The following is a 24423-nucleotide window of genomic DNA, read 5'->3' as shown; positions in this document are numbered from 1 at the left end:
TCTTTTCTACTCTCTTTTTCTCAATACATCCCTCCAGGGCAGGTCAGTAGGCCATTAGGGAAGAGGTATACGGGGAAAATTAAAAGGAGCAATGCTTTCTCCAAAATCATCTGAAATAACCATCGAGTCCTCTTGGCTCCAGCTTGAGAATCTTCTGGTGGAAAGGGTGTGAGATTCAAATTTAGCTCTTATCTTCAAGGTCCTCCATATCTACATCCTGGGGGGCTTTTGTCTTCTTTTTTGATCTGGGCTGTGGGTCACTAGTCCTGGTTGGCTTGGGAGGGGCTTCCACTTCCATGGCTGCTTTCTCTTTCTGGGCAAGTCGGATCTGCTGGAGGAGTTTCCTGCACATCTTCCCAGACAGAGTAATGTTGGCACGTGCACTGGACGCCCGCTTCTTGAGGTGGTGCCGCGTAATCAGTCCTTCGTCTATCACAGCTCCGACCACCCGATGCTTCAGTCGCCACTCCCGGTTCAACACTTGTCGTCGCTTGAACAGCTTCTTCTTCAGCTCCGTTCGCGGCCCGTTGATCTTTCCACTTGGAGCACCCAAAGCTGCGCCGCTAGGCTGGCTCCGGGTCCACGTTTCCGTTCTACTCTCTTAAATTTTTAAGTGTACCATACATTATCACATTTTCCCATTTCATCCCCACAGTCTCTGAGAAGGTACTTATATTGTTTCCATTTTAAAATGAGAGAACGGAAGCTAGGTTCATAGAGATTAACCAAGTTGTCAAGGTCACTTGTCAAGGAAATGAAAAAAGCAGGATTTAAACCAAGCAAAGGACTCCAGAACCCATTCCCTTAAAAAGGGAAAAAAGTTCTGGTTCTCACTGTTTGACAGATGAGAAAACAGGTTCAACCAGGATCACACGGCTGGTGAGTTGGGACTTAGCTCACGTTCTTCACACCATCCTGCTTCCCCAGGGCCTGCCCGCCCTGGCCTTTACCTTTGACCCCTGACACTTGCTCCTGGGGCTCCTGGGCAGCAGGGGGGCCCTAGTGCCTGGCCAAGACCCCCTCACAAGGCTTTCACCCTACCTAGGGCAGCTCACACCCCTTTCCTCCCTTTCACGCAAGACCCAGGGTTTTGCCTCATCTCCCCACAACTTAACTGCCTATTCCAGCCCACCATTTTGGGGTTCAGAACCCTGGCCCCAGAATCCTAGCTGCAGAGGGGGCCACAGCCCCTCACCACCTCCCTTCCTGGGCCTCAGATGCCCGGCCTGCAGAGCATCTTGCTTCAAGGGCTTCCCTCTGGATCAGGCAGGGAGACGTTCAGGGCACACAGCAGGGCTAACCCAGTGCGCTTGAGATATCATTAGGAACCAAAGATAAATAAATGTCCCCTTGGGCTCTGGTCCTTGGAGAATAGAGCTTGCCAAACCCCTCCTCACCTGCCAATCGCCACTGTGGAGCAGGCCATGTGAAAAACTCCCTTTTCCTAGGAGTTAGGATTCTAGAGTTCTTGTACCAGCTGTGTGGCCTTGCTCAAGTCACCACACCTCTCTGGTCTTCAGTTATCCCTGCTGTTAACTCCCTGGCCCACCTTACTCATGAGGTTATGATGAGAGGCCCATGAGATCCGGATGTGACAGCGCCCTGTAAGCCAGGAAGCCTCACAGATGAAAACGCCATCATCTGCCCACCTTTGGAGGGAGGTAAGGAAAAGGTTTGGGCTCAACTTTTACATATAAATTGTCAAAACCAGACAGGCTTTTGAACAAGTCTCTGTGTTTTCCCAGCTATGCTCCCTGGAGCCCAGGGCTCCTCAGAAATGCCACAGGGCAAAGCAGAGTGCCAATTCACCAGAAACTGATGCTATGTTGTCAATCAACTATACTTCATTTAAGAGAAAAGCAGCCGAAGGGGTTTCCCATACAGTTGTATTGGAAGCAATTGCAGGGCCACATTCTGACTGATTGACCTGTGCAGTTGCCTGAGGCCTTGTGCTTAGAAAGGCCCCAAACTTGATGTGATATTCTGATGTCATCATCTTGAAATCTTTAAGATTTTTTTTTTTTAACAAGGGGATGGTTGGATGGCATCACCGACTCAGTGGACATGACTTCGAGCAAACTCTGGGAAGAGAATGAAGGACAGGGAAGCCTGGCATGCTGCAGTCCATGAGGTCGCAGAGAGTCAGACTCAACTTAGCAACTGAACAACCCAGCCTTTCACTTTGCACAAGGCCCCACAAATGCCATAGCCAGTCCTGACTAATAGCTCCAGGACCAAATAAAAAGCAGGTTTGACCTTTTCAGTATCCAGATGGGGAAACTGCAACAGCAGTCCAGAAAAAAAGAAGGGACTTACCCAAGGTGACACTGTTCTTTGGGGTAGGAGCTCAGATGAAGCCCCCAGTACTCCTGACTCAGCTCTGAGCTAGCTCCCCTCTGACTCCCAGGGTGGGCCTCAGTTACTCCCCTTCTGGTGCTAATGAGCAAACTGAGGCGCACAGAGACCTCTTTGAGGTCACAGAGCTGTGACGGCTGTAGTGATGATGGGATTGACCTCCATTTTTGACCCTTTATATCCTTTCTGGAATACAAAAGAACGTGGATAAGATGACATACCTCTATATGTAAACAGAGACTAAACGGTTCATTTTCAAAATTATGACTTAGTCCTCTCTCACTTGCCTACCAGCTGCTCCAGCTGTTCATGGGCTAGAACCACAGAAGGGGCGGGGCTAGCCACCCTTCACCCAGCTAAACCACGTCAGCAGTGAACGTTACCAACTCACTGGGTACTTCCTCAATCAGTGATTGGACCCTCTTGGTGCCAAAAAATAGAAATATGAAAGATTCAATAACAACCGTTTCCTCTCAGTCCATCTTGTCCCTCAAGGTTCTCTCAGCAGTTAGTGGGAGGCACTCCCCAGCCCTGCTCCGCCCAGCCAACCCTTGCCCCGTCGCCGGCCCATCTCTTCACTTCCTAGTTTCTTTGTGAAACAGGAACTGAGCAAGCAGTTCAAGTGAGGTAGGCTGGTGGTTGAGAAAGTCCCAGTGGTCCATGGCAAGACCCTGAAGCTGAAAAGCTGATTTCCCTCCCATTGGTCCTGAGTAGTCCTAGGACTTCTTGCTTGTCATACCTCCTGTGTTTTAGAATTGCTTGGGCTGAAAGACCCTGCCCTTGACAAGGTGGAGACACACAGGATATGGGCCACTAGGTCACGAAGTGGAGATTTTAGCTGGGGTCCAGATAAGATGTAGGAGCAAGTGCCAAGGCTGGAAGAGAAACTCTGGGTGGAGCCTGGAGGGAACTGAGATGGAGTCACCCAGCAGGGACCAAGCTTTCCAAGCACTGGACACTGAGCCAAGAGCGCTTTCTCTATACGTGTCATCTGAGTAACGCTGGTTATACTTACACACACACACACACACAGAGGCATACACACACACACACACACCCACACACCCACCCCCACACACCCACACTCCTCCCCTCCAACCCCTGCGCAAGGCCCACATTATCATTGTCATTCTCTTCATTAGAGCTCATGGCCCAGAGTCACTTGCCCAAGGTCATAGAGCCCAGCCTCTTCCTCTGATGGTAATTGCCACAGCTGCCTGCAGGTGTTTTTTGTTTTTAAACCCAGACCTTATCATGAGTTCAGAGATTCAGAGATGACTGTCTTTCCCTCCCATCAGCCCCTGCTGCCAGGGGCTCCCCGGCCTTCCCAGAGCTGCGAGCTCCCCATGTGCTGTCTATATGTGCGGGGATGGTGGCTTCCTGCCCAGGCTCTTGGCTCTCTTCTGCCCTCCTCTCACTTGCACTTCTGCTGTCCTTGCCCTTGACCCCGCCTAAAATGACCATCATGAAGTGTGACAACGGCTCTGGCTACCAAGATGGACTTTACCTTGGAAATGCCCAGGTATTTCCAAGGGACTGTGTGGTCTCCACTTGAATGTTTCTAGAGACAGGAAGATCACTATTTACCAGGGCTGAGCTAGTACCAACTGAATATCAAAAAATGTCTTCCATGAAATGAACCCAAATCTTCCATTTATCTCTTCCCCATCATTCCTGGCCACCTAGAATACTGCCCTTTCGTCTATACAACAACTGTTTGAAGTTGGTTTGCTTCCCCATCCCAACCCTCTAAGCCAGGTATTACAGATGTGAATACTCCTTAGGTTGACAAGGATGCCCCTGTAGATCGCCTGCATTTAATCAACCCTAACTCTCCAGCTATTGTGTATGTGATGCCCCTCCCAGATGCCCTCCGCATCCTCTTCACCCCTGCTTTGTTTCAAGGTAGCCCTGTGGTACCCCAACCAGGATAGGGTGGCAGTTCTCTCACCTTCTTGTTCAGAAACTCTATATCAGAGGCACTTGAACCTAGGGGCTAATAGCACGGGCCTTGAACCCAGACCAAGCCTGTGTTTGAGTTAGCTCTGTTACTTCTTAGCTGTGTTGGCCTACACAGTCTGCTGAACCCCTCTGAGTCTTGGCTTCCTCCCTGGAAATGAGGATAACAGCAGTGCCTGCTTTATAGGGTTGTTGTAGAGCCCACTGCCTGCCACATAGTGTTCTTATTTTCAACTGGATGTGTGTGGGTGTCAGGGAGAGGTGAGAATCAGAATCATTTGGGAAGTTTTCCAAATTTAGATAGCACTTATCTAAACTCTTACTCTCTCACAGCAGGCTTGTACCCATTTGCAGAGTGACGGATGCGTTCATACAAGTCTGGGTCGCATCAGCCACAGATATTCCACCCGTGATCATCTAGCTAATTAGAATCTCTGGGGATGAGGTGCAAGTCAGGGGCTGCTCTATGTGAATGCAGTCTACAGTGACCTTTGTGTCTATGGAAGCCCAGGATCTGCCCTCTGAAGGTTCTCTGAAGATCTCACTACTTGTGGAATACTCCCCCTACCCCACAACACATACACACACACCACATACACACACACCACAATACTCCTGCCCCACCTATTATACTCTACATATCTTTGCCATAATGACCCCAATTTAAACTGCTTCCCCTGGTTGGGGATGGCAGGGCCTGTGGTGGCATTAAACGTTTCTGAAGTGCCTCCTGTCGTGCTTGGCAAAGAACAGTGCTGGGCAGATGTAAGCTTGCCACTCCTACCTAAGATGGAAGCTCCCAGGTGCAAGGGACCCTGACAGCTATTATCTCACATCTCCTCAGAATACCTGGCACAAGGCTCTGGGCAGAGAGCTCTATCCTGGGTCCTGTTTGCCAGCCCATTATCAAGTTGGAGGTGGCCTTGTTCCCTGAACTACTGACCTGGATCGCTTTTTCAACTGAGGGCTTTGTGTACCTGGAACAGAAACTATAAAATACAAATGTGTTGCCCAGAAGGCAACACCTATTAAAAACGTGTTTAGGGCCCATTAGCCAGCTGGGGCCTGACCTAATGGGACCGGGGCCAGGGCAGTCTGCTGGGACTAACGTTCCAAGAAGGCAAGTGCGGAGAAGGGAGCCCAGGACCCCCTGAGTGGACACAGCGGACCAGGAGAGAGAGATCTGAAAAGAAGCCAGAGGGGAAGGGCCGAAAACCCCCGCTCCCTTCTGTCCCGCGGGCGAGTCGCCCCGCTGTACTTCTCTCGAGGTCCCTTCACCCCCTCCCCCACTCCTCTGCCTTCTCCCGGCCTCGACGAGGCGGTCGCGGCGCCTAGCGCCGGGCTGAGGTGGCTGCCTTTGAAGACTGCGGTTAGTGTGTGAGCTCGGCTCGCGGCCGGGGCTGAGCAAACAGGAAGCCGGCACATCCTGCGCGGGCCCGGGACGCGCGCTCGCGGCGAGGGCCGGGAAGGTTGGGCCAGCGGCTCCTCCCCGGCTGCTCCGCTCCGGCCGCCCGAGACCCATGTGCCCCAAGCCCCGCAGCCGCGTGTCCCGCGCCTGGCGCCCCTGATCGCCGTACCCTGTCCCCCAAGGCCCGCCAGGTCCCCCACACCGCGCACCGTGGCTCGGCAGTTCCCGCGGCCCGGGGTCGGTCTGGAAAGGACTTTGGGGCTGGAAAGCGCAGGCCCCGTGGAGGATAGACGAAGGAGTGCGAGCTGGCAGCGCTGGTCTTTTTGCGAGTCTACCGGGCAGGCTGAGTAGGACGGAGCCAAAAAAGTATGCTTTCAGCTTGAGGGGAAAGGACCTAGGCTTTCCTGAGCTCACCCCCACCGATGGATGGTGGGAGGGCATAGGGCAGGCTGGAGAGTAGGGGGAGGAAGTCAACAGAACATCTTGGGCACAACCTCGAATTTCACAAGTGCCGCGTAATGGAAAGCCTTGAAAGGTGCACATCTTTTCCCCCAAGGATTCCCCTTCTGGAAATGTATCCTAAGGGGAAAAAAATAAATAAATAAATAAAATGTAGCTATGAATATTTCCTTTAAGGATGTACGATGAAGAGTCAAAATATCAAGCCAACGTAAATGCATCTGTAGAGGCCTGGTGAAATAATCGTGGTGCATTATGCCTGGGCTTCTCGGCGGCCATTACAAATCACCTCTAGCAGAGCGTGCATAGCGCCAGAAAATCTTGATACTGTGGTCAGCTTGACAAGCAGATACCAATGCACTGTGTGAAGTGGGACTTGAACTTTTGAAAATTTAAAAACAACTTTATTTAGATACAATTGAAGTACAATAATTTGCACTTTTGAAAAGTATACGGTTTGTTGAGTTTTTACATTTGTATATAATGATGAACCATCTCCACGACCGAGAGTGTAAACTATCCATCACCCCCCAAAGCATCCTTGGGTCCCTCCTGATCGCTCCCTTCCTTCCCCAACGCCCCAAACCACTAATCTGCTTTCTGTGCAAATTGTACTGCAGAGAGAGAGAGAGAGAGAGAAAGAAAGGGATATTTGAACTTTCTTCTCTTTGTTTATCCTTCTTTTCTAAATTGTATATGATACAAATGAATCACTTTTGTGATAAGATTGTTTTTAATGTTATTGAAATGTCTGCCACCAAAGACCCAGAAAGTGAACATTCTAAACTTAGCATACAGATGTTCGAGAAATGCCTGCCGAAAGGGATGTTTGCTGGTGGTGTGGACTGACTTGCAATTGCATTTTTTTGTGTGTGATGATGACTGTGGTGGTGATAAATATAAGTGTGATGGCCAAGGGATGTTGACTCTGGGTGTGACTGCTCTGTGAGGATGGCTGGAGGTATGCCGGTGGTGGTGGGGATGACAGCTGCAAGGTAATGATGACGGAGGGTATATGGCTCTAGGAGTTATGGTTGTAGGGGTGAGGGCATCACTGGGCATGACTGGCTCTAGTGATGGTGTCTGGAAGGGTGGTAGCATGGATGACAGTGGCAGTTGGGAGGCAGATACAGACAGATGACCCAGGTGTGTTGACGGCAGGGATGAGAACCCGAAGGTGTTGGCTGCAGGCAAGTGCTCATGGTGGTAGAGCTGATGGTCGTATGGGGAAGAGTGTCATGGGGATGACTGGTTGTAATGTAAGGGTAACAGCTGAAAGGATAACAGTTGTGACAGTCACAGAGGCAGTGATGACGACTGTAGGGGTGATGGCTGTGGTTGTTCTAGCAATAATGGCTGTAGATGTGCTGACGGCAGTGGGGATGACTTCAGGGTTGATCTGTAAGGTGATGGCTGTAGATAGGAATGATGACTCTAGGGTGATGGTAGAGGTAGTGATAGCAGTGATGATCTTGGTGATACAAGGTGACTGGGAGCATTGGCCCAACACCAGCAGAGAGATGGTCCCACTTCCAGTATCTGGATTCTGGTCAGTGAGATTAAAGGCTTGAGTAGGCTATATAACATTAGGTCGATTGGCTGAAGGATTGGCAAGGATTGCCATGAGATGGCAGGGTAGGGACTTTTCTCTGCTTGTTCAACCCAAAAGCTGTCTGCATCAGAATCTCTGGAGACTGAAGCTGGGACTTCCTTCCTCCCCAGGGGCCGGCAGGGGCTGCGATTGCTGTAAGAGTAGGTCACGTGACGGGGCTTCCTGTATGCCGCTGCCGCCGGGTGTCCATGGCCCGCACCCCCAAGCTGCCAGTGCAGCAGTCAGAGTGGCAGCCACAGGCTCAGTCCATGCCGTGCCCCCTGGGCGGTACTGGCGAGGCTGAGCAAGAGGCCTCCACATCTCGACACCTAGGAGAGCAAGCACAGAGTATCATCAGGATAGAGGACCATGTTGCGCCGTAAGCCCTCCAACGCCAGCGAGAAGGAGCCTACTCAGAAGAAAAAGGTGAGGAGCATCTTTGGGAACTTGTTGCTTCCTTCCCTCTGCTCTCTCAGCCCATCCTCTCCAGAACTCACAGAAGTGGGAAGAGCCAAAGACCTTCTGTTGGGTCTGTAGGTGAGGGCCATTCTCCCAAGGGCATGGGACTAGTAACAGAAGTCCAGGAGAGACTTCCCAAATTGTAGAGAAACAGAGTTATAGAATACACTCTCGGAAGCCTTGAGTTGCAGGATTCAACACTACCAGGGTAAGAGACTTAAAATTGGGACTAGAATCCTAGACTAGAATTTAAGAATTATAGAATACAATTCTCAAGTTGAACCTAAGACTATTTAGTCTCTCCCCTACAGCGGTCCCTCGCGAGCCTGCCTCTCAGGAGCCATCTCACTCCCAGGGCTCCACTGGGCTGCCCAGCCAGGAGCCATGATGCTCCCAGAGCCCCCGCCCTTTGGCCCTAGCCTGAGCTTGGCCATCTTCATTCAGCTTTGTTGTAGCTCCCGGGGGCCCACAGAAGAGGGGGCCACCTGAAGACGCAGCCCAGATTTCCAGATTCAGGGAAAGGGCCTCCAAAGGGGGCGTGCAGGTTCTTCCCAGCTGGGGAGAAATTATTTGTGAAGAATAAGAAATGAAGCTGCTGAGATGAGGCGTGGGAGTGAGGGCTGAGGGGGAAAAATTCCGTGGGTGGGGAGCAGGCATATTTTAAAGGCCAGGAAGAAAAGCAGCTGCTCATCTTCCTGGAGTTTTGAGGCCAGCCTAGAAGATTCCTTGAAGGCTCTGCCACATTTAGGTTTCTCTAGTTGAATTTGAGGATTTCTAGACTTCAATCTTGGACTCAATTGTCAGATTCTCCCCATCCATCAGCAGGTACATCCCACACACCCAGCAGGATCCTAGGACCATCCCAACTAGGCCTGAGCAGGTCGGAGAGGCCAGGCATAGCCACAGGCCAAGGTCAGGGGCCTCCAGGCCCCCATGGTGCCCTGCTGCTTTCCCCTGGAGCCTAGCCCAGGTGCTCCGTGGGGGAGCCCCTTTGTCAGAGGAGCGGCTCCCAGGCACAGACCGAACCAGCTGAGAAGCCGAGCCTCAGGGCACTGGGGTGTATATCCTGCTCCCCCTCAAGTCCTGGGGTGGCTGCCACTTCCGGCTGTATTCTCCCCCACCCCAGCCGCTTCGCTGAGGTTGCAGTGGAGGTGGGCGGGTGGGAAAGAGATTCACCACTCTTCACACAGGCTCTGTCACCCCTGTCCAAGCCCCACACAGCGCCAGCCCCGGCAGACTAACCTGGCAGACTTGCCATTGGCTGGCCCTCCTCAGCGAGTGGGTCCACTTCCCCTTGCTCTTCGGCTGACGGGGGTGGGAAACAGAGACCGCCCAAGACACTGCTGGGCCTCAAACTACAGGGGAGCTGAGCGGAGAAAAGAGTCTGAAAAAGAGCTGACACTTCCACACCAGCAGCCTGTGCCGTCTCAGGTGGAGGGGCCTGGAGGCTCACAGGAGCCAGAAATCCCGTTTTCTCTCCCCACTTCCATCATCCAGATTCTGGGTTTGGTGGATTTCTGGGATTCCCCACAGGCCTCTCCCATGAGAGTCCAGGCTGTTGCAGCCCTCTGAGGGCCATGTCCTCTAGGGCAACATCGGCCTGGCAAACCCTGCCTCAGCCCATCAGAGCCTGGGCCAGCCCCCAGAGCCACCCTCCCAGCCGCATCCCCTGGAAACACTCTTAGACAAGCCAGCTTTCCAGAAGGCAGACACAGCAGCTTCCCCAGGCTAGGAGGCAGCAGCACAGCTCCAGCTCTGTGACTTGGGCACGTCCCTACCCCTCAGAGGCCAAGGCAACGTGGTGGAGGGAATAGTACAAAGGCTAGTGTGAAGTAAGTGGAGGATGTGCTGGGAACCTTGACAAAGAGGGATAGGTCCTGACCTCCCCACCTCAGCAGGTTGTATGGATCACCTGCAACAGTACATGCGAGTGTGCTATCACATGTGTGCCTGTGCACATGAAGGGGTGCACGCTGAAGCCGTGGGTGGGGGCAGAGAGCCCACTGCCAAAAACAAGCCTTAAAGTGGAGAAAACAAGACCTCGTAGCTCACCAGATGCTGGGTGCTATGCTGTGCACTCATCTCTTAGCTCGTTGGTGCTTCACAACAGCCTTGTGAGGTGGGGGCCAGTGTTGTTTTTACTTTATGGCCAAGGCGCAGAGAGGTGAAGTGATTTACTCAAGGACACACAGCTAGGAAGCTGCCAAGCAGGGAGTGAAGCCAAGATCTGTCAGTGTCCAGAGTCTTAACCCTTTCCCCCTCTACTCTCATCTCCCTACTGACCTCAAAACCACTGGAGAAGTCTGATGCACATAAAAGACTCAACCTATCAGCAGAAGGGCTCTGCAGGGCAGGCCCAGATGGCTATGGACTGAGTGACCTTCCAAGGAGCCCCAAGCAGAGTCAGGAACAAGCCTTCCAGGGTGGTGGGGTCAGGATGTGTGTGTCATGAAGGACTGAGGAGATGCCCAGGTTGAGGGGGGAGGGAGGTTGGAAGAGGCAATACCCCTTGGCTGCCTTTTGGAGGCTCTTGCCTCCATCAAAGCATCTCTTTGCACTCTCTCTGATCTGTTGGAGTATAGGCAGTGGGCAGGAGTTTGTCCTCGGACCTGCCTCCCCTAAGGATAGTCCTACCCCATCACACACCTACTCTTCACTACATCCCAGACCTGCCACCAGGAAAAATGGAGAGAACTCAAGGCTCCCATCTGAGGGGTCACTTGTCCACTCCTTCCAGTCTCTCCCTGCCCCTCTCTTCTCCAATCTTGGCACATTACTTTTGCTGGCTCCCTTCCTACAGCACACCTTGGTGTGCCACCCCCCACCCCCACCACTAGCATGCACTTCATATTTTCCATGGCTCTTCATTGCCCACAGGTGAACACCGTGGCTGGCAAGGGCCTTCCATGGCCTTTTCTGCTCCACCATTCACCCCAAACACTGGTATACCCACCATTCCATCATCACTTTTGATCAAACCCTTCCCAGCTTCACCTGGAGCAATCCTGGATCCCCAGGACAGCCCAGCTCAAACGTGCCTCTTCCTCCACGAAGCCCTCCAGAGCCCTTCTCCCTCCATATTCCCACCTGCTCTCCTGGTAGCTTCTTCCAAATCCCACCTGCAGTCGCCATTACCCTTCATCTACTTCTGAAGAAGGGGCAACTTCGTGAGCTCTGAGCACAGTAACAAGCAGAAGCTTCCAGAATCGCGGACATGGGCTTGATGCTGGCCTCCACCTACTGCGTCACTCCATCTAGGATGCTTCATTTCTCCCAGTTTCAGTGTCCCCAGCTGGAAAGAGTGGGTGTAAGACGGGGCTGCAGGGAGGCTGAAGTGAGTGAACACATACACAGTGCTTGGCAAGGCACAGGGCACAGGGAAGGTACTCGACCTCTCGTTACTGGATTCCCACACATGCACAGGCCAGCGTCCAGAGCCCAGAGGGTGCTCAGTATGCAACCGGTATGCTGAAGGAGCAGACAGCATAGCAGCAGAGACACCTGGGATGGGGTTGGGGGGGACGCTGGAAAGCCGTGCTTACTTAGAAAGCAGGGAAGAAGATGCCAGGCCCAGCAGGGTGAGCCTCTGAGGGGGCGATGGGGGAAGCTTCCTGCAGGGGGGTGGCGCCTTTAAAACTAGATTTGAAAATCCTTTTTATTGAAGTATAATATCCATACAAAGAAGCGTGTACATTACAAATGTAACACTCAGTGGATTTCTGTAAAGTGAGCATCCCCATGTAGGCAGCCCCTGAATCACACAGAACACTTCCAACACTCCAGAAGTTTCCCTCATGCCCCTGCCAGTCACTGCATGCCCCTTCTCCCCCAAAGGTAACCAGCCATTCTCCTGACTTCCAACTGCATGGATTAGTTTTGAACTTTCTGTACAGGGAACCATACAGTATACCCTGGTGGCAGATCCCTTCTGCCCAACAGTGTAGCTGTGAGCATCACCATATTGCTGGGGAGAGTTGCACAAAGTTCACTGCCGTGTGCTATCCCCTCATGTGACTCTGCCACAGTTCACAGGTCCTCTCTACAGCTGATGAGTGTTTGAGTTGTTTCCAGTTAAACTGGGTTCTGAATGATGGGAAAAGCTACGGTTGATTGTAGGGAAGGCGAGGGGTAGGAGCTGCGAGGGGCTGCCGTGTCCCGTGCTCACCCCTCTCCGCCTCACAGCAACCCAGTGAGATGGGTGCTGTGCTCTTCATTTCACCCATGAGGAAACAGGAGCCCAGAGAAGTTGAGAAATTCACCCAGCTTTACACAGCTGCTCCATGGCAGAAGCAAGATGTGAACTCTTGCCAGCTGACGCCAAATAAAGAGACTGAGGTTTGGGGAAGATAAAGAAACTTACCGAAGGTCACACTCAGCAATGTGTGACGCCCAAACAGTAGTTCTTTCCGAGAGGCCCGCATACTCCCCTTAGACGTGAAAATGGGGCTTACAGTGTATGGTACCACCTCCCTCCCAGGGCCCCCAGGAGGGCCTCACCCTAAAGGGAGGCCAGGCAGAAAATCCAAAAGGACTCAAGGATTTCCACTCATACCTGGGTAGGGGATCACTTCAGACTTACTGAAAGGCATTGAGGATATTTGGGGTGCTCCTGAGTTTAGAGGTGGGTGGGGCAAAAGACCCTTATCCTTAGTCCCCCAAAGAAATTTTCTAGTCCTTTCTGTGTACGCAGGCCAGGGTTGAGGAGCACCCGGCCAGGCCCACGTTCCAGCACAGTCCTCATGGGCCTTTTAGATTGTTTTCTCCCATTTCGAGCTAAAGCTGGGACAGAGGTCCCAGGAGCCAAAAAGCCGCCCTCCCAGCCACCCCCAAACCCCGACAACGGCAGATTAATGACAGGAAAAGGAAAGAACTGCAATTAGAGGGCAGCCTAGTGGTCAGTTTACTCTTCCTCAACAAAGCCCACTTCCGGCCCCACGCCTTCCCTGCTTCAGGCTTTCCAGGCTCACTGGTCCCTGGGGCTTCAGGGGCGACGCTCAGCCTCCTGGTCTGCAGACCAGACTCGGGCTTGGTGAAGGGAAAGCCACAATAGGCCTGATCAGCCTAAATATAGGCGCCCAGCCTACCCTCCTTGGGCCCGGACCAGCCTGGTGCCCACCCTCTCTCTGTTCCCTCTTTTCCAGGCAATAAGAGGAAGAAGTTATCCAGGCAGCTGCATACTAGCTATACAAGAGGGGGGAAATGAATGGAAGGTGGAGAAGAGAAGGGGAGAACGAAGGAGAAAAAGAGGAAAAAACAGTGGGTAGGGAAAACCAGGGAAGGAGGATGGAGGAGATGCATGGGAATAGGAGCAGTCACCCCACCACCGCCCTCTACCACTCAGGTCCCTTTCCCAGCTCCCCAGCATCACATGCAAGGGGCTTTCTCCCTAAGGATGCAGGCACCTCACCCAGGAGGCCTTAATGGTGGTGGTATCTGCTTGACCTGGCCGCTGACCTGGTTTCTGGTCCGCTAGCTTGCTGTGACCTCTCAGAAGGTGTGGCCACTGCCCCTGATCACTGACTTGCTCTTGGTCAAGACCAAGGGAACTGAAGTGCTCCACTGTAGTCCCTGGGAGCGGGGGACCGATTGTGTGTATGGGGGGGAGTGTGATGCTGCCCCTGCCCTGGGGGATTGTCACTGGACCCCCCTTTTGTAGGAAAGAGGATGTGAAACTTTCAACTTTGTGCAGGTTTGGGGCTTCGGTTCCTCAAGCCCTTATCTCTTGTGTCTGCAGCCGACCCCACTCTATCTGTCTGGCCATCTGTGAACCCTGGTTCCTGTGTGCACCTCTGGTCTTGACTTGATTCGGGTTCAGCCTCCCCTTCTTGTGTCTCAAGTCAGCTCTCCTTACCTGGCCCCACTTTCTCCTGCTATCTTGCCATGTGCATGCGTGTGCAGTTAAGAAAGCTCATTTCCTGAAAACAGGCTTATCAGTGCTGTCGACTGAAAATAAATGCATAACCTAAAAGTTGAGAATTATGGTTTATTGAGTGGACTTGCTGAGGACTTGGGGGGTGGGGGATGGGGGAAGCCTCTCAGATAGCTCCGAGGGACAGCTCCCAAGAGGTAAGGGAGGAGCCAGAATACAAAGGAGTTTTGTAACAAAGACCAGGTAGTCAGAATATCAAAAGGTTACCGTTAGTTAAAGGAAACTAGACAACCCAAGTAAATAAATGTAGCACTTCTCTGTGTTATGGGAAGATGGCAAGAGTCTGCGCTTATCGAAGTCATTCCTTTGCTATGCAAAGATAAGGGCCAGTATTGTGTTCTTTCCCATCCTGCGTCCCTTCAGGGAGCATCATCAGGGGTGGCTGAAGTGGCTAAGGGCCTGGCAGCCGGCCGCCAGTCTCCATCCTGGTGCCTTCAGGCTCACCATGGGGTGACTGATGGTTGGATGGCCATGGCACGCTTTGCTTGCTGATACAGCGGAGATGGGCAACAGTTTTCATTCACAGCACAAACAATAGGTTGAGCCACGGACAGAGGAGCCTGGTGGGCTACAGTCCATAGGGGTCCCATGGGGGTCACAATGAATTGGACAGGACTTAGTGACTAAACAACAACAAATCTGAACACTGGCAAGTGTGTAGAGTAGCCAGCTCATTAGCAGCTGAGATTAAAAGCAGAGATGAAGACAGAAAATGGCAGTGTTCTTTTATTATGTTAGAACCAATCATTGGTGTCCTAAACCTTTACTCATTCAGTCTGTACCATGGCTTTCCTGAACGCATAATGCCAGTCTTACTGGCCCTTGGATGGGACACCTATGTGTCACGGCCCTCTCTCTTCTTGGGATATCGATGTGTCAGGCTGAAAGCCCCAGTGTGTTTCCCACGATCAGTCACAGGAAACCACGCCTGGGGAAGAGAGAGCCTGGAGGCCGGGCTGCAGGGTTTTGGAGGGTTTGCTCTACTATATGAAGAGCTGATGCTGTTGTACATGAGGTAGGTCTCCAGTAGTAGACACGCGTTTCCTCAGACACATTTAGTCTTTTACTACAGGGTTCTGGGGACCAGAACCAAGGTTCTGGTGGAACAGTGGGCTCAGCCTGTGGCCTGACTGGGTTGAGGCTCCTGAGGTGAGGAGCCTGCTTCAGGGGACCGCTCGCTGCTGAAGACAGGATGAGGACTTGCAGCGTCACCTCTCAGCTCTGGGCCCAGCCCTGGGTTAAACGCGCTGTGCAGGGAGCAAGAACAGCTCTGTGCTCCTTACTGACCACAATTGTAATGCAACACAATTTAACTCCTGGTAACACCTCTGCTTCTCCCAGCTCTCCCTTCAGCGCTCCAGCAGCTTCAAAGATTTTGCCAAATCCAAACCCAGCTCCCCTGTGGTGAGCGAGAAGGAATTTAATCTGGATGATAATGTGAGTTCCAGAGCCTCCTTGGGGGATCTGGCTGCGGGCCCTGGCTTGGGAAGTGGAGGGGAGGGAGGGAAGTAGGGGAAAGAGGATTTTAGGATTGTGGAAGCAAAGCCTTTTTAAACACGATGGGCCTACCTCTGCACCTACCAAAATTCTGGGCCCTAAAGCTTCACCTGCATTCTTTTCATTTGCAAATTGCTAATTTAAGTATGAATGAATAGGGCCAAGAATAGGTCTGAGGCTAAAATGAGGATGGGGACCTCTCCTTCCCACCCCTCCAGGGTCTACCTGGACCCCAAGGCCTCCTTCTGCTCCCAAGTCCTGAACCCAGACCTGGGTTCCCGAATCTCCACATTTCTTGTCACAGATTCCAGAAGATGAGTCAAGTGTGCCGACCCCAGAGGATGCCGAGAAGAGCGGCAAGAAGCTGGGGAAGAAGTGGAGGGCAGTGATTTCCCGAACCATGAACAGGAAGACGGGCAAGAAGATGGTGAAGGCCCTGTCGGAGGAGATGGTGAGGCCTGGGACTCAGGTTCACCGCGGGTTGGGGAGGGTGCCACAAGGAAAAGCAGCGGTCTAGTAGTGGGTGAGCATGGCCTTCAGGAGAGCCACTGCCCGGGCACACTGCCTGGCCCCATACAAGCAGGAAGGTCACCGTGGGAAGGGAGCTCCCCCAGTCAAGCATGTGGCAGGAAGGGAGCAGGAGTGGGGTCTGAGGAGGGATGAAGGTCTGGGAAACAAGCTTCCTCGGGACACAGGCCTGAGGAGATGAGATAGCCTGGGGCATATTCATCCATCACGAAGTTTTACTTGAAAAGAGCCACTGGGATTGGGAAGGCTTGATTCAAAGAAGCCTGAAGAAAGAAAATCGAGAAGGCTGGCCGTGGGGACGGGGTTTGGGGAAGAGTACGTACACGTATGGCTGAGTCCCTTCGCTGTCCACCTGAAATGATCACAACATTGTTCATTGGCTATATTCCAATAAAAAATAAAAAGTTAAAAAAAAAAAAGGCTGGCCTTGGCCCAGGGAGGGAGGGCAAGACAGACAGCTGTGGGGCAGGCACATCCAAGTAGCTAAAGTCACACCAGGCGTCTGGTTTGCTCCTGGCTCTCGGAGGAGGTGCCCTGGCAGCAGTGTGCTGGAGTTAGCTCCCGCTAGCAGACTCCGCCAGCTCAAGACAGCAGTTGCTCAAATCTTCAGTAATTTCATGAACCAGGTGTGAGATACAAGCATTATTGAAAATTAATTTATATCAACTTAGAATTAAATCAATTATTTTAAGAAGAAAAAGAGTAAAGTCAGTCTTCAAAATTCATTTCCTAACTCTTGTCCTGCCTTTCACTGTGCTCTGTGCCCTTGTCTCAGTGGCTGGGGGGTGCAAATAGCCAATGCTGCCGCTCATGCTGGCTTCCGTGGTGGTGCCTGCCGATGCAGGAGCCATAGGAGATGCGGGTTTGATCCCTGGGTCAGGAAGAACCCCTGGAGAAGGGCATGGCAACCCACTCCAGTATTCCTGCCTGGGCTATCCCATGGACAGAGGAGCCTGGTGGGCTAGTCCATGGGGTCACAAAGAGTTTAACACAACTGTGAATGCATGCACGCTGCTCATTTAGGCGGTAGATCGGTTGGCCATTGTGGGAAGTATCTACAACACAGAAGCTGGCAACCCCTACAACTCAGGGTTTTTATCCCCACTCAGTCAACTAGCGGAGAAGGCAATGGCACCCCACTCCAATACTCTTGCCTGGAAAATCCCATGGACGGAGGAGCCTGGTAGGCTGCAGTCCATGGAATCTCTGAGGGTCGGACATGACTGAGTGACTTCACTTTCACTTTTCACTTTTGTGCACTGGAGAAGGAAATGGCAACCCACTCCAGTGTTCTTGCCTGGAGAATCCCAGGGACGGGGGAGCCTGGTGGGCTGCGGTCTATGGGCTCGCACAGAGTCGGACACGACTGAGTGACTTGGCAGTAGCAGCAGTCAACTAGTGAAAGAGTTACAACTGCACTGAGGAGGAGGCCCAGTGGGAGTGGGGACTACAACTGGGGAGGCCCGGCAGCTGTGGAGTCAGGCTGACAGGGCTGTGAGTTCCTGCGTGGCCTTGAGAACGTTCCTCCATGACTTCTCACCTGTGAGCTTGGGAGGATCAAGCACCTGTCCTCAAGTGAGGATGAACGGAAATCCTCTGTGTGGCACATAGGAACATAGTTAAAAGTAGTGAGTCTCTTCAGCACTGTGACCTGCCTGGCTATGCGCTACTAACACGTCTGAGTTCAGACTCCAGCACCGAGACTTTGCGTGTGTACATGGGCACTTCAGGCTGACACAGCACATTCACATGGTACCAAGGGAGCCTCATTCCACGGGCAGGGCAAGCACTCTCAGTCCCACTTCACAGAAGAGGAAACTAGGGCCCAGAGGGTGCCCTGCAGCCTTGCAAGAGGCATGGCTGGGGTGGCAGCCAGGCCCCAGCTCTCCCGGGAGGCCCGGCTCACTTCCTCTGCACCCGGGCCGGCCCCATGGGCACCTCAACTGATGCTACTCAGGGCTTCCTGCCTCTCCTCCCCTCCAGGGAGATACTCTGGAGGAGGGCTCAGCATCCCCGACGTCTCCAGACTGCAGCCTGGACAGCCCCGGCCCTGAGAAGATGGCGCTGGCTTTTTCTGAGCAGGAGGAGCGGGAGCTCCCAGCTCTCAGCCGCCAGGCCTCCACAGGTGAGTGTGGGAGGTGGGGGCACACGTGCTGACCCTGGAGGAAAGGACAGGGTGAACACCATACAGGGTGACTGTCTGGGAGGGGGTGGTAAAAGAAATGAATCTTTCCTGTTAATCTGCTGGGACCTTTCCCAGTCTCTTGAAATGAAATCTTCCTAACAATCTCATGGGGCGTTAATATTATTATCCCCACTTCGTTGATGTGAAAACTGAGGCTCAGGCAAATTGAGTGACTTGCGCAAAGTGACCCAGTCTTGAATTTAGTTCTGCCCTCCAGGAGCCTCCACTGACTGGAAGAACCTCATTGCCCTCTTAGTCTAGGCCTCCTCCACCTTCCAAGGGAAGCTAGAGGCTATGGGCTCCCTGGGCCTCTGACATCCCAGGCTGGGGGTCAGGGTATTGGCTCTCCTGCTGTGAAGACTCCACCTCCTGGACACGAGCCCTTGGTTTGCTGGGCCCGGGGCTCCACTTGGCATTGTCTAGATGTCCCTGGGGCTGGACAGGAGCTTTCAGCAGCCCTGCCTGAATGAGGTTCTGCAAGCTGTGGGCTGCAGACCTACAGAGGCACTGCCTTTCTCACCCTTATGATTAGTTCCAAATTCTCTGATGTTTCTCTTGCTCCAAAGACACCTCCTTACCCCAACTAAAAGTCACTTCTGCCCTTCATCCTGCCCTTCTCAGAATCTGAGTTTCCATGTGATGTAGCTAGACACTGAGTCTTATTAAGTAGACAAAGAAAATATTGATGCACGGTGTGGCTTCTTGTTGGAAGGTGACTTCCAGGAGCCCTGGAGTGGGAGTCAGGAATCCTGGAGTCTAACAGACCCAGGGCTGCCAATTATAAGGTGAGATGCCTTGGGCAGTTCACTTAGCCTGTCTGGTCTCAGTTTTCCTCATCTGCTCATTGGGTGTTGGCCCAGTTGGCTTCTAGAGACCCTCCAAATTTGCCCAGTCTTTGATCCTCTTATGATCAACTATTTTCATGCCTGGGGCCCCTGAAGCTATGCTCGTCAGGGTGGCGGAGAGGTTGGTTCAGAATCACTTCTGCAGTGTGAGACTTCTAGGAGCTCAGTTTTCTTCCCTTGGGATTTCTAGCCAGACCCCCTGAAAGGTACCAGCTGGGCACTGCCCCAGCTGTCCTGGGGACAAAGATGACCTTCTTCCCCGCCCATTTCCTGCAGGCAGTGAACTCTGCAGCCCCAGCCCAGGTTCTGGAAACTTTGGGGAGGAATCGACTGCACCGCAATACACGGGCCCCTTCTGTGGCCGGGCACGAGTGCACACTGACTTCACTCCCAGCCCCTATGACCGTGACTCACTGAAACTGCAGGTAAGGTCTGCTGAGCCTGGCAGGCTGTACCCGTACAGGAGGCTGCACTGAGCCAGGGTAAGGTGGTGTCCGCAAGAGGCCAAGGGGCCCCCTCATCCTCCATCCGTTCTACTCTCCTCCCACAGAAAGGAGACGTGATCCAGATCGTTGAAAAGCCGCCCGTGGGCACATGGCTGGGCCTGCTCAATGGCAGGATGGGCTCTTTCAAGTTCATCTACGTGGATGTGCTGCCCGAGGAGGCTGTGGGGCCTGCTCGCCCCAGCCGCCGACAGAGCAAGGGCAAGAGGCCCAAGCCCAAGACTCTGCATGAGCTGCTGGAGCGCATCGGCCTTGAGGTTTGAGTTGGGGGCCTGCGCGCATGTCTAGGAGCAAGGGATGGGGGCCAGGGCAAGTCAGTTCTGGGTGGAGAGCTGGGTCTTCGGTGGGGGTGGCTGGCAAGTAGCCTGCTTCTGCCCACAGGAGCACACGTCCACTCTGCTGCTCAACGGCTACCAGACACTGGAGGACTTCAAAGAGCTACGGGAAACACACCTCAATGAGCTGAACATCATGGACCCGCAGCATCGGGCCAAGCTGCTCACGGCCGCCGAGCTGCTGCTGGACTACGACAGTGAGTGGGCTTAGGAGTGGGGGGTGGGGGGGTGGGGCAGGGAGGCCTGCCCCAGTCCTGCCCTGGCGCCCCTCTGCAGTGGGCAGGCGCTTTCTACACTTGAATTCCCATCTCTGGGCAGAGCTTGTGAGGAGAAGGGGTTTTAGGAGAGTTTTCTCAACCTCTACAAATCCTGTGAGATCAAAGGGAGAGACTTGGGGCCAGAGGAGGTGAGGCACAGACTTTAGGCCTCAGTGTTGGGTAATGATGGGGCCAGGATGCAAGAGCAGGCTTCCTGGCTACTAGCTCAGTGCTGAAGATGTTTGCACTCCTGGACAGGAGAGCTGGCCTGGACAGTACTCGGGGCAGGGGGAGGGTAGTGGTGGGCCCCCAGAGGGAGAGACAGCCTCCAGTGGGCTTCCCAGGGTCCCTCCACCCACAAGGAGCCCCTGGGATTTCTGAAGCCCCCTCACCGCTAAAGCCTGGGCCCCCCCAAATTCCTCTTCCTCCCTGGCCTCTGGCAGCTGGCAGCGAGGAGGCGGAAGAGGGCACGGAGAGTGGCCAGGAGCCAGCGGTGAGCACAGTGGCAGACCCCAAGGTGGACATCCCACGTGACTCTGGCTGCTTCGAGGGCTCTGAGAGCGGGCGTGATGAGGCAGAGCTCGCGGGCACTGAGGAGCAACTGCATGGCCTCTCCCTGTCTGGGGCCCCTTGAGGCCAGAGCAGGGATGGACCTGGCCTCCCGTGGTGGCCCTAGGCCGGAGGACTGGCACTGATCCCGGCCCTGCTCCCCCAGGGGCCCCTAGGGCAGCAGAGGCCGGCCAGGCCTTACAGATGCAACTGGAGTGCATGACAGGCCACACAAGCCTGGCCGCCTCCCTCCACCAGCTACTGACAGCACAGCTATTCCAGCTGCGGCCAAGGCAAGGGGGGTACCAAGAGGCCACCAAGGCCTCCAAACCCTCCTTGCCTCCACACCATCTTCCTTTGTTGTGATGATCCTGAAAAGGGGGCCAAGTCAGTGGTTCAGATCCAATCTCTCAACACCCTGGGAAAGGTGACCATTGCAAAGGACTCTAACTGATCACAGATGAATCCAGATTCTCAAAGGTTTGAAGAAAGCCACGTGTGTCTTTCCTACTTTCCTTCACCTTAATTTTCTTACAGGTTTAGCCACTAAATCATTGTGCCACTTCAACCGAGTGCTTTCTTCAGTCTCGGTCTAGGATGGGTCAGGATAAGAATGTATAGTTTCTGAGGGCCTTGCTAACTCTGACATTCTGTGATGGTTAAATATCTGCTGTCCTGTTACTATGGCCCAGGACACCAGTGGGGTTTACTGAGGGGGCTGGAGGGGCTTTGGGCTCCCAAATGAAATGGCTCCTGCTCATCCGTTCCAACCTTCCCATATAACTCAAGCCAAGCTGTAACCGCCCCAGCTTAAGTCAATGCCCACACCTCAATAAGCACCCTCCGAGCCCCTCAAATGACACTTTCCCAAGGCTGAGCCAGACCTGGCTTCCAAGGACAGACTGGCCCCTCAGAGGTCCAGGCCCAGACCTGGCCTCTCACGTGGGTCCTTAAAAGCAAAGAAAGCGCAAAGCTTAACATTGTGGAGTCTGCTACTCCACCTTTACTCTGCTAAAGGTTTTGATAGACCTTGAGCTCCAGAAGGGACAGAGTGTTGGTAGGGGGCCTCCCTTGACCCCAGTACCAAGTTTGTGCCCAGAATTCCCAGAGTAACTCTTTCCCAGGGCCCAACTGGCCTGAGGGCAAACACTGCCCACCATGTCTTGGACTGCCTGCTTCGCAGACACACTTGGACCCAGAACCAGAAACTCTGGTAGAAGCCATCTTGGGGGGACGGTTTCAGTGTAAATATGAGGGGGGGTGCTTCCAAGGTGGCTCAGTGGTAAAGAATCTGCCTACCAATGCAGGAGACACGGGTTTGGTCCCTGGGTTGGGAAGATCCCCTGGAGAAGGAAATGGCAACCCACTCCAGTATTCTTGCCTGGAAAAGTCCATGGACAGAGGAGCCTGGCAGGCTGCAGTCCATGGGGTTACATGACTGAGCATGTGTGCATGAGGGTGGAGGGTCATGGGTTGGTAGCAATAAACTGGTAGAACTAAATTACTGTCTCCTGTCTTTGCTATGGAGGAGGCAGGGAGGTAAGGGGTAGGGTGTGGGGGGATGGAACAGATCAGTCTCCTTCAAAACTAGACTCAGCAGAATTTCCTTCACTGTCAGGGCCATCTGTCCCTTACCCAAAAGATGCTTGTGCCCTTGATCCTGCTGATGGCTAACCAACCCTTCTCAGAGCCCAGGCTCCTGTGGCCACCAGCCGTGCTCAGGTCTGAGGGTGGGGGCAATAGCTCTCTCCTTAGAAGTACTCATTCCCCACCCCCAGTGACTGAGGAGCCTGTCCTGGGGGCTGTCCAGGTCCAAGAGGGGGAGACTTGCAGTCATCATGGCCTTTTCTCCAAGGTCACCTCTTCTCGGGTCCCACCATGTACCCAGTGAAGCTCCACTGTCTCCTGGGAGGTGGACTGGAGACTAGGACCCTTGGCTTTGTTTCTCCAACATGAACTGCTTTAGGGACAGCAAACTGGAATGTGAGCTCCCACCAGCGTGAGGATGAGGCCACTCCGCTTCCATGCTTTGTTCCCAGCCACAATCATCCAACTACCGTGAGTGGCTGGGCAGCCCAAATGGCCTCACCACCCGAGGGGTGCTGAATGGTTGCTGTCATTTCAAAAGCACCAACACGGGCTTTGCATGCATCCTCATGCTATCCCCTCCCTCTGAGGGGATATCTTCCGTCATCTTCCCAATTTACAGAGGAAACAGGTTGAGTGGGAAACCCAATAAGCTTTCAAAGCCTGGCCAGCCCTCCAGAGGGCAGTCTATCCCTCTGTGATGTGCCTCTGACGTCCTTTGACCCAGCCATTCCCTTCCTAGGATTCCATCTGTACAAAGAGCCACATGAGTGCGCACAGATATATGGACAAAGATATTCAGGCCAGCTGTGTGTAAAAAATGGGAAACAATGCAAATGGGGAATTAGTTAGATACATTATGGTTCATTCATACAATGTCATTAAACACAGTGTTGTAGAAAAATATTTAATGACACAGGAAAAATCTTTGTGATTTTTTATTGTTTCACTTGAAATGTTAAAATTATACAAATAACGTACAAACGTTCTTGTAAAAGAAGTCTGAGCAGTATCATGGGGGGAAAGTGAGTAATAAACCTTATTTATAGAGTGATTCCATTTTTATTTATGAAAAGGAAATATACACAAGAATAAAGACCAGACAAATCTGCACCAAATGGTTAACCAGTGGTGATCTTGTGAGGAGGGTGGGTGGGATTAGGGGAGTGAGCAAGAGGAGTATTCACCTAATACATTCTTGTCTTATTTGAATTTCAAAACAATGATTTTTGTATCTATAAAAAAGGACCAAAGTTTTAATGTTTGAAAACAATGGAACTAACAGGCCTAAGCCTCCAGTTTAGGGTGGCAGCAAAGTCGTTCTCCTGCTGCTTTTCTATGCAGGCTTTTGGAAAGATGGGGAGTGGGGGTGAATAAGACCCAAAGTACTTAAAATCCACATACACCAAGGGGAGCCTATCAGAGGAGAGTCCTACAATTTTCAAACCCCCTATTAACTCCCAGCTGGGGAAAGGAAAACTTCAGAAAAAGAGGAATGACTCAGAACACGATGTTTTGAAATCTTGCCCCGCCCTGGAGCGGGGGATGGGAACGTGTCTCACAGCTACTGGGCTTCAGTTTGGTCTGTAAGCCGAATATAGGCTGAAAGTAAGTAGTTGTGCAAGGGCTCCAATGATCATCAGATTTAGGGAGTGGGCCGTGAAGAAGGGCAATGAGGAAATGTAGACTACAGGCCAGGGGGAGAAAGGCAGTGCGCTTCTGTAGGTCTGCAGCCCACAGCCTGCAGCCCCTTGTCCAGGAAGGGCTGCTGGAAGCTCCTGTCCAGCCCCAGGGACATCTAGAAGATGTCAAGTGGAGCCCCGGGCCCAGCAAACCAAGGGCTGGTGTCTAGGAGGCAGAATCTTCACAGCTGGAGAGCAGATACCCCCAGCCCAGGATGTCAAAGGCCAAGCCTCTAGCTCCCCTTGGAAGGTGGGGGAGGCCTAGGCCAAGAGGGCAATGGGGTTCTTCCAGCCA

The 24423-nt window shown here is 53.0% G+C and overlaps 1 protein-coding gene across 1 annotated transcript; it reads left to right on the top strand.

Annotated features, from left to right (window-relative positions):
- The first annotated feature begins 8004 nt into the window (after window positions 1-8004).
- Window positions 8005-22360, top strand: SASH3 (SAM and SH3 domain containing 3). The gene is made up of 8 exons (XM_086387965.1): window positions 8005-8198; window positions 15502-15597; window positions 15962-16108; window positions 18169-18310; window positions 19492-19640; window positions 19766-19975; window positions 20100-20250; window positions 20754-22360. The coding sequence occupies exons 1-8, from the start codon at window positions 8142-8144 to the stop codon at window positions 20942-20944; spliced, it is 1143 nt and encodes a 380-aa protein (XP_086244091.1). The 5' UTR covers window positions 8005-8141; the 3' UTR covers window positions 20945-22360.
- The last annotated feature ends 2063 nt before the right edge of the window (window positions 22361-24423 follow it).

The sequence above is a fragment of the Bos grunniens genome, chromosome X (genome assembly GCF_055505025.1).
Source record: "Bos grunniens cultivar Pamir isolate PY7600 chromosome X, Bosgru_T2T1.0, whole genome shotgun sequence".
Lineage (NCBI taxonomy): Eukaryota > Metazoa > Chordata > Mammalia > Artiodactyla > Bovidae > Bos > Bos grunniens.
Note: the sequence above shows the minus strand (reverse complement) of the source record. Positions and strands in the feature narration are given on the sequence as shown.

Excerpts from the sequence above, each read along its gene's own strand:
- SASH3 (XM_086387965.1), top strand. The coding sequence starts at position 8,142 with ATGTTGCGCCGTAAGCCCTCCAACGCCAGCGAGAAGGAGCCTACTCAG. Across the intron at positions 18,311-19,491 it reads CAGCCGCCAGGCCTCCACAG|GCAGTGAACTCTGCAGCCCC; the intron begins GTGAGTGTGGGA and ends CATTTCCTGCAG. Across the intron at positions 19,641-19,765 it reads GTGACTCACTGAAACTGCAG|AAAGGAGACGTGATCCAGAT; the intron begins GTAAGGTCTGCT and ends CTCCTCCCACAG.